At 37.3% G+C, this 13,149-nt stretch overlaps 1 protein-coding gene across 1 annotated transcript in view; it reads right to left on the bottom strand.

The window, feature by feature from the left end:
- Nucleotides 1–1,611: 1,611 nt before the first annotated feature.
- Nucleotides 1,612–13,149, bottom strand: part of chchd6a (coiled-coil-helix-coiled-coil-helix domain containing 6a) — a 65,497-nt gene continuing 53,959 nt past the window's right edge. Inside the window, exon 9 of the mRNA XM_014015357.1 lies at nucleotides 1,612–2,192. Coding sequence (XP_013870811.1) covers nucleotides 2,169–2,192 — 24 coding nt within the window. The 3' untranslated portion in view covers nucleotides 1,612–2,168. The remainder of the gene's footprint in view (nucleotides 2,193–13,149) is intronic.

Genomic DNA, 13,149 nt, shown 5'->3' on the forward strand with positions numbered 1-13,149 from the left:
TACATCTCATAGTACAAATAAATGATATTTAARTGTTAGCTGGCCTGATGACAACTGTAGAAACAATGACTGGTCAAGCATCACAGGACAGCCACTTGATACCCTAATTAACTCTTTCTTTCCTTCCTTCTCACTCARTGCAGCAGCATGAAGTCATTCTTAAGTATTTTGTGGTCTGTTTATCTTTTCCCTTTCCTCCAAGTGAAATGAAAAAGATAGTGTGTTATTTTAGTGGTGGAAATCAGAGTAACCTTCAKTGGGTCCTGGAAGGAATTGGACAATATTTTAGAAATAATTTCTTAAGACTGGAGCAGCTGGTTGGWATCAAAGGCACAGTTTTRTGCGGGATTAGATCTTACCTAACCTAACAAATAGGAGTTTYACTTTTCATTTAGGAGAACGATCCTCTTCTACAKCTCCTCTGACTTGTGGGGTCCCTCAAGGSTCTATTCTAGGCCCTCTGCTTTTTAATCTTTACATGTGCCCTCAGGGGTCCATTTTTTAGTAAATATAAGATTCCTTTCTRTTGTTTTGCTGATGACATTCAGGTTTTTCTGTCCATTAAGCCAGACTTGGTTCATTCACTCCAATCACTCCTGAGCTGTCTGAATGACATAAAAATCTGTCTGAAACTGAATTTCCTGAATCTAAACGAAAGTAAGACAGAAGTCATCAGCTTTGGTAAAGGTATTTCTCTTGACAATCTTGGTCCTCTGGCTTCATTTACCTGCTCTGCTGTCAGAAATTTGTCATTTCCGATGACTTCAAATTGGACGACAGATAAACTCAGTTGTGAAATCGTTTTTTTCCAACTAAGATTTACTGCCCAGGTGAAGTCATACTTCCCAGCCAAAGACCTTAAAAAAGTGACTCATGCTCTTATTACATCTCGTTTGGATTATTGTAATGCTTTGTATGTTGGTTTACAGATATCATCTCTGCGTCATTTACAAATTGTGAATTGTACTAAAAACACAAACACAAATCCCCAGTTCTGGCTTCTCTCCGTTGGATTCCTGTTCGCTTTAGAATAGATTTTAAGATTTTATTGTTTACTTTTAAAGCTTTAAAAAGGTCTGGCCCCATCTTACCTGCGTGATTGCATTGACATCCATACTTCATTTAGAGCGCTTCGGTCATCCACCCAGCTTCTCTTAGATGTTCAGATTGAGGCTAAAATTGAGAGGTGATCAGGTTTTTGCAGTTTCKKCCCCCAAACCTTTGGAAATGCTTACCTTTTTGCATCCGGACTGCTGAGACTGTTGAGAGTTTTAAATATATACTTAAAACTTAGCTTTACTCCTTGGCCATTCATTCTGGTAGAGTTTGAGACTCTTTTAAAGCCAATGTTTTAATGCTGTATTTTTTTTCTAAAGTGATCTTAATTATTTTTGACCATTTTCKTGTTGCTTTGTTTTATTCATTTACTTGGCTGAATTGTGAAGCACTCTGGTCAACTCATGTTGACCAGAGTGCTATATAAATGCTATATAAACAAATTGACATTGAAAGTATTCTGTACATGCTTGACCTTTTTAAGTGAGAAACAGTCAGAAATGCACACATGAAATATTTCTATAGGTGTGAAAGGAAGAAGTAAGAACACATGAATGGCAGGATATTAATGTTTTAATAAAACCACACACACAATCACACGTCTGGTGCATATAAGTCACAGCCAGGATTACCTGAACTTGTTCCTGTGTTTCTGAAATAATACACAACTATAAAACAAAATAAATAAAAATGCAACCAGCTCTTTTAGACTGAGATCAAAATGTAATTTCTTTGAACTCCATTCAGCACACATCAGAATTTTTTTTTTATCTCTTCAAAAGCCACAGAGAGGCTTGGACGTGTACTGAGTCATATATTTGGCAGACAGAGAAGTGACCCTGAACGCATCTTTACATCTCTGATCTATATGGCTGAATTAAAATTACTCCGACCATAAACCAAGTGCACCCTTTCAACAGCCTCCCTGCAGATATCAGCAGTGTTTTAACATAAAACCGCAGATAAACAGCATCTCTTTTTTTTCTTCAAAAACAASGCATGCTAAAAGCAAATCAGCTCTCTTAATCAAAACGAGGACATATAAAACGCTACTTTTAGTGTCTAATGACAAGCTTTCGTCAAATATAGCTTTTACCCTTTCCTCCCACTCTTCATCCATGGTTGACCAGCAGATTCTGAGAAAAACAAAAGGACAAAAAAAAAAAGAAAAGAAAATTAGACTATTTGCAATCCTGCAACACCAGCTGACCTTTCAGATGCTCTTAAGTGCACGGACTGTGACTTTTTTTGTCCACACTTTTTCACCTTTAACTGAGCACAGTTGAAAGGTCAGATTTGGTAATAATAGGGATTATCTCAGTAATGGAGCAAAGACAACCTGTTGACCTGCGTTAGACAGCTACTTCACAAGAGTTTTCAGGCTGTGATGTGTTAAACCAAATAACACGGGAGCCACAGCGCAGCAACAAGAGCATGGAAACTTAACTCTGACAAATACAACAAAGACTCAAACAAAAGATGAAACACAGACATGTCATTTCAACGAGTAAGTAAACTCTTCCTATTTAGCATATTTTAACCTTACTGACGCTCTACAAAACTAGGTTTGTAGTTTTGACTCTGGCATGAACAGTGTTGGAATACATGTATTCTTTCAAGATTACAAAGGCCTTAAATTTAAACGTTCTGCATTTTTGCTTTCCTAAATTCTGAAGTTACACAAAATTTCCTATCTAACAATTTAATGAATAAAAAAAACATTTAGATTGTGTTTCAATTCAGAGCATTTAGAGCACGACTAAAATTTTAACGAGACAATTATATCCACGACGTGTATACTTACCCAGTTCTTCTTTTTATTTTTAATTCTTAACTAATGAATCAGATATTTAAGAACATTTAATGTAACACAAAAGTTCTTTAATCATTTGAAACTGCAAGTCATTCTGGTGTGGTTTCTAATCCTTTTTGGCTTTCTACCATTTTACACCAGCTTGTTTCTATAGTAACCCAGAAAGCACCACCATCTATATCGACCAATAGATGTTAACCTGCAATTATTGTTTCTGACAAAAAATCTCAAAACGTGCAATCCTGATCACAGCAAGAAGCCCTTTCACACCTCTAAAAAGGGCATTACAATACACCATTAGGGGAAAATATAACGTAATACCAAACATTTCATTACAAGCAAAGGCAACTGTTAGTTTGGTGGGTTTTGTGTGCTTTTTCTAAAACTCATCTATGATAGTACCTTAAAAATCCCTTGCCTACAACATAATGGATTCCTGACCAGTTGGTCTWAATGATTATCACTTCTGAGTTAAAGCAGCCACTGGATATGAAAAGTTGCTGATGGTGTACCAGTTTGGGTCTGGGCTCTCATAATAAGCCTATTTTCATTTCACGTGGCTCTGACCAGTAGATCAGCAAGACAGAATGATAGAACTTTAGAGAAAAGAAGAGGGACACAAGTCGATCACTGTAGGAGATAGAACGAGAAAAACAAATAACCAACGAGTCGCCAGAAAAGGCAAGGGAGCAGAAGAAGTCAGCCTGCTCCCCATTTTGCAGAATCCAGCTTGGGAGCCTTGACTCAATTGGAAATCCATTTTATCTGATGACTGGCAGGCAATTGGAAGTCCCAGGTGATAGGCTGTGGCTCTGCGGTTGATAGACCTGACCACTCCAAACTGCTGAGGGATGGAGGGATGGAGCAGAATGTGGAGAAGAGCATACACAACAAACACTGGCTTCATTTACAAAGTTCATTTCAAACTACAACAACTAGCAGCCGGCTGACCTACACTTTTATCAAAAATACAAGAACTAAAATAACAGTTCCTAACTCAAAATCAGCAAATGCCCTTTATGGGTGGTTTTAACATGCTTCCTTGGTGGAGTTGACAAGTTCTAACTGCACCAGGATTTAGCAAATTTTGCCTGAATTTTTCCAGAAAATTGTGATCAAAATGCTTTGGAGCTTTAATCTTTCTGTAACGTGACAAGACCAAATTCATTTCTATAATTTACACCATCTGACTGATATAAACAGAACAAAACTGTTTTGATGCTGAGGTCCTAATGTAACGAATAACGTTCTGCTAAATATGATGAATTACAGGCTCTGGTGATTTCTGGTACTTCTTTCCGTTCTCKGATACACATTTCCTTATTAAAAAAACAGTTTTTTGACAGGTTGTCTCCTACCCGCAAATGCCTCTTTTCTCTACTAAAAAGAAAACTCCTCCCCTGCTGCTTTTCACTTCCAGCACAGATTTCTGCAATAGAAATTGATGGCAAGTGAGACTTTTAAGGTATATGACATGTTTCTTTTTCACCCTGCAAACTTGGATTCCAGGAAGTTCCAACAAACACGGGGGTTAAAGGTCATTGGTCAACTTTGAAGGGAATTTGTGAGAGTTGGACAACGTTGCAAGACTGAGCAAAATTTGCAAATTTGCAGGGATTGTGATGAAGGTTCTGTTGGCTACAAAGCACTCACATGGCACTAGATAAAATGTCTGACAGCCTCTGTAAGCAAACCTTAAACATCATCCAAAAGATGCTTCCTTTCAGCCTGAACAATCTTTTAGAAGAGGAGAAATTATCATWACCAACCTTAAAAAATAAACTTTATAGGGGGGAAAAATGATTAGAAGCAGTGTAGTATATTGCAGAATGACGACAGGATTTACAGTAAAAGAAATTTAGTTGGATCTGAATCTTTTTTTTCTGTCATTTTGAATAGAAAAGTTGTTTTAATATACTTTCAATGTGTAGAAGTACACAGCAACAACAGAAAGAGYTTCCTTCAAGTTCTACACGTTAATTTGAGTTATGATAAAGACAACTGGATATTTGTGTGAATGCCATTGTTGTTCTGAATAAACTTGTGATTGAACTACATTTATGCTACTTTTTAACAATAGATCACTTAGCAAAAAAAAAAAGAGCTGTAACTCAGTGGTTGAGGAGGCCATCTTCCATTAAAAGTTGGTGGTTTGATTCCTGACAGTATGCGGTCACAAGTTGAAGTCTCTACTCATTCCCTCCGATGTGCCACATCAGTGTATGAATGTGATCTAAATCACAGATATGATTTTTATAAAAACATTTATTCAGATTAGTTTTGTAGAAATGTAGTACAGTGTTGTCATGTGGAGGGGAAAATGAGGCACAGATTGTCTTGTAAAGCTCTTTAAGTAGCCTGGTTGGCTAGAAAGRCCAAATATAAGTACAGATCATTTACCGTTTATATATTTTTTCCAGTGCTAGTAATACCTTTTTGTGCAAGGTTTTATTTACATCAAGCTAAAAGCATGATAGAATCACTTGTTAAAAGAACCCCGAATGTCAGGTTCAGATTTCTTGGTTTGATAAACTGCAAATAAGAAACTGCCTTTGAAATATTTGAACGTCAAAAAGCCTTTCAATCTCTACAACTTTGGATAAACAATTTCTAAAGTTCAACAGAAAAGTGAACTTGTCTACATAGCTCTAGGTGCAAACAATTATGGCCTGGTTTTTATTTATTTATTTATATATATATATATAGAAAAAGGCCAGAAAAGAAAGCAAAAATGGATCTTTTCACAAGAACTGAGTGTGAATTGGAATGCAATCACAAAGGAAACGCATTCTTGAAATCATAAAGGAAAAGAAGCTGAGAGGCAGATGGATTGACTGACAACAGAACACAAAAGAGCCTGGTAGAAAGTGGATTGTTTCGATAATGTTGTGGTTGTTTGAAGGCGACAAAAGCCAGTGAAAAATCCACCTAAAAGCCCTGCTGCTGTTCTCCCTTATCCCAGCTGGTGGTCTTGGTTCCACAGAATTTCCTCCTAAGCATGGCGCAGGGGGGGGAATGCTGACTGGTATATTGGTGTGGAGTGCGCGCAGGAGGAAAATGCATAAAAGAAAAYAAAAATAGGTGCGTCAATTGCTTAGCTGAGGTGGCTTTTTGTTGTGTTGAATTATTATGGGGACCCCGACTGCAAAAACCAGACAAGGATAGAATAGGGGTTCTGGTGGTGCGAGCTGACAGATTGGTGATGCTCTGACAGGTCAGGGGCACAAACGCTGGGGAAAAATGCCACCCTAAGGGGGCAATTCTCTGTATGCTCAACTCTGCCCCCAGTCCCCACGTGTTCACACAACCTCTCCTCCGGTTTTCACCGTTTGAAATCTTTGAGGAATTTAAGGACTGCCGCCGCCGGGGTCCACGACGCAGATGAAAGAGGGAACAGAGGCTACGTTTTGGCATGATGTGCTGTTCGATCGCACAATCAACAGCAACAAAAGACAAGAAAAAGGGAATGCAGACAGGGAGGAGGGGAAGGCAAAAGACAACAAGGAACAATGTGACAGACCGAGAGTTTTCACGTCTTTCAAGGAAAAAGTGTAAAAGTAAAAGCMTGTAATTTTATCCTCCGTGCTGAACAAAAAAGTGGGGAAAAATATCAGCCATGAAAGACCCACACAAACAGAAAACAGACCACGTTGGTTAAAAAGGTTGACTTGATTTATTGTAACTTATTTCAGTAAATTCATTCTGTCAGTGGGAAAATATTTGATAACACATTTTTAAACATTTCCACATCATTTTCATTTACATTTCATTAAAGAGTGTGACTTGGCTAACACCTGAGATCTAGCTGTATTTAAAACTAAAATTAAAATATACTGTACATGTTAAAAATTAGAAATGCTCGATAGTGACTTTTTGCCGATATTCGATATGAGTAATATTGTTCAACACTTCATTTCCGATTCCGATATTAACTAATATTACAAACCTATATTAAGGTGACATCACATATCTCCTGTCAGGACATTATGCCTGCTTTTACTGGGATACCCCACTGGATGCATTCCATAAGTAAACATTTTCTGTACAAAATAAAAAACATTTCACTGAAGTTATGGAAAAAGTGCCATATTTATTTTTAACATTTCATCTCAAACAACAGTTATGATCATGTTGTCCCTGAGATAATCCAGTTTGATGATGTCATCAATTGTGCACCGGTGAATGTCTCTGGACCACAAACATTTAACACATTTTGGTCAAATCCAGGCGTTACTTTATCCGGCTTTTGTTATCAGAAGAAAAAACGATACAGATATGTACAGAGTTTACATTTTTATGCTAATATTGGACCGATTATATCTGTAGGCCGATATCGGACATCCCTATTAAAAATACATTAAGGTTGAAGATGATCCTTAATCTGAACTAAACGAAGCAGGGTACTTTCTTATGACAAAATTCAAAACCGAACTAATTTCAATTAAAACTTAAAGTGACTTTTATTTTACATATTAGAATAAAAATGTTTTATATGTCCTTTAAATTGTGAATACATTGTAGTAATATATAAAACAATTGAAAAAATAAGTAAAAAAATGCCTAAACCTTGGTAGGAGAGGTTTTGATTTAGAATAAAATTAAGAATATGTTGAAAACAAGACAAAACAAAATCGATTTAAAATCGAATGCAGAGGATTGTCAGTCATGTTTTCCAAAAATCACCAAAAGCTAAAATTGAAACTTGAAGCACGAATGAAATATTGACTCATGCTTGACGGTTAGAATTTTAGTTTCTTTAAAAAAAGGCAGTTATATTTCCTATGAATGTTTCTTGTAAAAKTTATGTGATGTTAAAGTTCTCCTTTATTGAGTGATATATTTTCATGAAAATCATTTTCGCAAAAAGCAAAAAAAAAAAATAACACCGTAAATGTCTAAATTTAAAAGCATGTTATTTTGCCAGACTTTGAATAGCTAGATCGAAAACTATAGTCCTCGGTTCACACAGTATAAGAGAAACAGACAAGAAAGAGAAAAAGGGACAGCTGATAATGGCACTTTGTGGAGATTGGTTGTGATCGGCTGTACAGTGATCAATGCCAGTATGAAAGGAGGCAACACTGATGGTTTATTATAGAGGGAGCAGCTTCCAACAGTATGAAAATAAAATCAATAAGGCAACTGTGGAGAGGGGGGGAGAAAAATGAAGAACGCTGACAAAAAAATGGGAAAGGGGCGCATGTAAAAGAAAACAAACAGCAGACATGATAGAGTAAAACAAGAAGGATAAAAAGTGGAGAAGACTCGGAGGAAAAGAAAAAAAGAGTGTCAAACAGTGGTAGAAGTTAAATTAAAAGATAGCTGGAAAAAAACAAAGGGAAGAAATAGACAAAAGAAAATTTAAAAGGCTGATAAGAAAAAAACAAAACTAAAAAACAACTAAACAAATTAATACAAACTCCTTAACAATGAGATGTGACCAAGCTTTGGTGTTTGTCTTTTACTTGTGTTTATAAATATACATCTGAACAGCTATAAAGTTATTCTGTGTCCATTTAGCTTGCTTTTATCAGGTATCAAAACCATTTGGGAAGTTTAGATGATGGATGAACACTTCGTGGGGCGGCTGTGGCGGAGTGGTTAGGGGAGTCGTCCTGGAACCAGAAGGTCACTGGTTCGATCCCCCGTCCAGCCGTCTCAGTCGTTGTGTCCTTGGGCAAGACACTTCATCCACCCTCTGACCACCATCAGTAGGCAATACTGATGGTGGTCAGAGGGTCCGGTGGCGCCGATGCATGGCAGCCCCACCTCTGTCAGTGCACCCCAGGGCAGCTGTGGCTACAGTGTAGTTTGCCATCATCAGTGTGTGAATGTGAGTGTGAATGGGTGAATGTCTATTAGTGTAAAGCGCTTTGGGGGTCCGGAGGGACTTGAAAAGCGCTCTATAAGTTCAGTACCATTTACCATTCGTCCAAGTAACACATGAAAATGCCAGAATAGTCTCCTCCATCAACACACGTTAGGTAACACCCTAACATCAGTTATTCATGCCCGCGGCTTTTCTGTGTTGTGCCACATAGGGGTCTTTGAGCTGGGGGGTCTGTGGTTAATATGAGGGATCAGGATTAATGGTTAATTTTAGGTACTAAGGTCAGGGATAGCTAGGGTTAATAGAAGTTCAATTTAGGGTCTGGGACAGTTGTCGCACATTCTCTACACTTTCAAAAATGGTTACAATGAGGGATCAGGGTTAATGGTTAGTTTTAGGTACTGAGGTCAGGGATAGGATGTCTAGGGCTAATAGAAATTCAATTTAGGGTCTGGGATGATTAGTTGTTGTGCATTTCCTATTCTTTTCAAAAAATGGCAACGCGCTCTTCCTGCTCTGTCTCGTCTTATTAATAACTGACGCAAGGGGGGTCCAAAACTGGACGCAGTCAGTACCTGACCAAGCGTCAGTATGTGACGAGTTGGGAGTGAGAATGGGTTGGTTTGGCAGGGGCTTAGCAGTACATTAAGAACAATTATGTTTTAAATGGTAGCCTACTGTATATATAACTACTGGTACTTTAATTCAGGACACAAAGAGGAACATGTCCGGGCTTTAATTTAAAAGGTTTAATTCTGAAACATGCAACCAAGGAGGCAAAAGTGATATTAAACAGGATAAACTGAGTGGAACTTCTTCAAAATTGGACACATTTTTACTCAACAAATGACATAAAATTTATGAAAGCAAGTGCACGTGTTACAGGTTATTACAAAGCGGGTTAAATGATCAACCCTGCTGCTGATTTTTCTTCTTTCTGTTGCACTCAACACTCTTTGGCTGCCAATAACGTTTCTGTTTTGAGTCAACACGGGCCAAATTCTGCTAGTAAAAATCAGCAATCGCTGAAACAAATCATGATGGTTCTGACTTGGTGGGAGAGTAAAATATTACTGTTCTGATCAGYGGTTAAGCCACATACACCTTCCATGGGAAAGGGCCCCCTATGCAACTCAGCATGGTTCCTGACTGAAAATCACTCACTGTGGCCAAGCTGTCACACAATCAGCAGTTTAAGGTCACCTGCTGATGGCTAACAAGCCATGGAGTGTGGAATGGCACAAACATGCTTGCTTTTAGTTTTGATTTGATTTGTGTATGTTAGCTGGTGATCAATGTGTATAAGCAATACACATGTAGAGGGTGGGGGGCTTCTTCAAAGATTTAATGTCTACATAATTTGAGCGATAAAAGGAAGTAAAGCAACAAATAGACATTAGGACGTGGGTATGCAAAATAAACATTGATGACAATTTACAGTACAACACCCTTGCTGTTTGAGGCAAATACATCAGTGAAAATAACATTTGCTGCATAAATTATGTCCTACTTCCTCCTCATTCAAGTCAAACACCAGTAATAAAGGATATCAGCACARAATAATCTGTTAACGATTAAATGAGTACAGGGCTTCAGCAAAGGAAGTCCCAATGGAAAGGCCCAATCAGCATGTTTTCAAGAAGTCACCATGTTARTGTTAAAACTAAATGGACAATCATGACTTCATTAAATACTGTCAACTAAAAACAARGGCTTTAATTAAAACACTGACTACTGGGAAAGAATGAATGGTTAAACTGTTATCTTGCTTCTGAATTAAGGAGCCAGTTTATTACTTCCAAATTATCCGTTGAATGGTTGTTTATTTTAAACAGGTCATACAGTATAACCCYGTGATCAAATTCTGGGATTTTCTGAAAATAACAATCCAACCTTTACACCCACTTCAATGAGTCAGGCTGAGCAGAGCTGCAGGTAAACACTTGTTTACATTCAGTCTTTTAAACTTATAGCTTTTTTAGAGTTGTTTCTTTCGTGGTATTTTTCATTTGAAGAGGCTAAAAATCCTTCCTGTATAAAATATGTGCTATTCAATAAGGATACGCCCTCTTCTCATCTTTAGGGTTTGCATTTTGTTGTGCCTTTGAATAAACACATTCAGAACTATGGGATTGTTTTTATTATTATTATTATTATTATTATTATTATTATTATTTGGGGGCAGGGTTGAGCCAAGATCTTTTTCGGGCAAATTTACTTTGCGCATGAAGTCTATCTGCATGTCACTAGCTGTGTTTCCATTGCAAATGTGCACAAAACTTTGTCAATATTCTGTTAATATTGAAAAAACAGTTTCGCAATTGCAGTGTTTCCATTAAGTAAGAAATTCTATTAAAGTCACACATGAATATGCTTGTTCTCGAGATAAGTCATTACAAACATGGCGGCAATGGATGTAAAAACATAGCATATTGCTACCACGACACTAGCGCTCATCATCAGCCATCAGAGGAGACATCGRCTTCTTATCGAGGCTTTCGAGTGACAAGCCCCTTAAACCTGGGAGTGGCTACGTATGCTGTGTTTTTGGGAAATTGTATTCGGTGAGTTTACTACTTTCTTTTACTACTTCGGTGATTTCACTACTGCTTTTACTTCCTGTTATCTTCTTCGTCGTCGTCGTCTTTTTCGCCAGTAGAAACATCCAGTTCTTGATCACGTGACTCCCGTGATGCGAAAAAAGTGTTTCCGTTGCAGTTTTGCGAAATACACCAATTTCGATAAGGCCGAAAAACCACCTCTTCCTAGAACAAAAATATTTAGCCAAAAAACATAATTTTTTTCCGAAATTGACAAGTTTCCATTGAGCAAATTTATTTTCTAATTTCTAATTTGCGCATTTTCATGGTCAATGGAAACACAGCTACAGAAGGAGTAGGAAAACTGGAGTTTTTCTTTTTTTCAGTCAATATAAGCAGTGAAATCACCATCCGCCACCAGTTGTTGAGAAAGTTGCTGCAACAACACTAGCTTGCGCTGCCCTGTAGCTTTGAGTGTTGAGTCCCTCTTGAAACAGTTCTCCTGTGGGTGCAACGTAACGTTCCGAACGTATTCAGGCTTTTTAAACCGGTATGATGGTACTCAGAAAATTCATATAATGATGAAAATAAAAACCGGTTTTCAGTACGAACCAATATACTAAATGGGAACTGATTCATGGTCTATTTCTGTATGGTACTATAACCATCTGGTTACTACTGATCCAGCTAAAATGTTTCTATTAGGTGGGCAATTACTAGTATACGAATATAGGAAACATGTGAAAGCAAGTTCAACATGAGTACCTAAAGTTTATGGTATTTGCCATTGGTATTTGTCATGTAAAAAAATTAATTAATAGTAAAAAAACACATTTATAGTTTTCTATGTGAGCCCACACATTGTCAGCATGTCAGCATCCCAGTGTCTGTCAGTGTGTTGCATTATACAGATTTATCCTGGTTTCACTCTGCTCTCCTCTTGTTTCTTCAGCTTCATAAAGGATTCAGCCACTGTGGTGTAGCCATCAAATGATGCAATGTAGCTGGTAAGAGTTAAAACCATATGCTAACTTTTTCCCCAGAAATTACTTTAAAACTAGCAACTGCAAAATTTTTACCATGACATATGTACAGAAAAAAAAAAAAAAACAGCGTATAGAAAACCGAGCTTTTCAATTTTATACCTTTGTTTCGGCAGCACACCAATTTTGTTCCTACTTTTGTATATATTTTCCTTCAGAACTGAGCTGGAATAAAGAATATATGTATATATTCTTGGTCTATTGGCTGTCGCAGCTAATGAGGTACAAACAGACCTTCAACTGAGAGCACAAGAGTAGCAAGAATCTAACGAAAAAAAAACTAAAAGCCCCAAATGAATATCACCTTTAAAAATCTATTTGAAACGTTTTTGCAAAAGCATTCCAAACTATGAAAATACAACATGGTAAGTTTGAAAAGCTTTACTTTAAAGTTCTATTTCTGTTTTCTTTAGTGGGCAAGAAGTCACACAAGTGCCATGTCACAAAAAAACAGTCAAAGAATAAAAAGTTCAATGCATGTAAAGTTTGCGGAGAAGTTGCGCACTTTGAAATATTTAAGAGAAAAAACACACACACTTCTGAGGCTTTAGCCCCAATTAAAACAACCTAAACCAATTTAGAAGATCGGAGTGAAACTCCTATGTCTGAGTTTTTTTTATCTAAGATGTCTGCTCTCTGAACAAATATAAAAACCGAAGATGAATCTAGTTGTTAATTAGGCCTACTTTAAAGAAATCTCCAAGACTCTCTGTAATATTTATTCATGTGTAGCAGTGAGGTGGAAGGAGTTCAACTGGTTGTTCGCTTCATAAATTCTGTGTCAAAACTTGAGGTGCATTGAAGTGAAAATGTGAGGATCGTATGTGTGTGTGTGTGTGTGTGTGTGTGTGTGTGTGTGTGTGTGTG

Source organism: Austrofundulus limnaeus, unplaced genomic scaffold, assembly GCF_001266775.1.
Source record: "Austrofundulus limnaeus strain Quisiro unplaced genomic scaffold, Austrofundulus_limnaeus-1.0 Scaffold128, whole genome shotgun sequence".
NCBI lineage: Eukaryota > Metazoa > Chordata > Actinopteri > Cyprinodontiformes > Rivulidae > Austrofundulus > Austrofundulus limnaeus.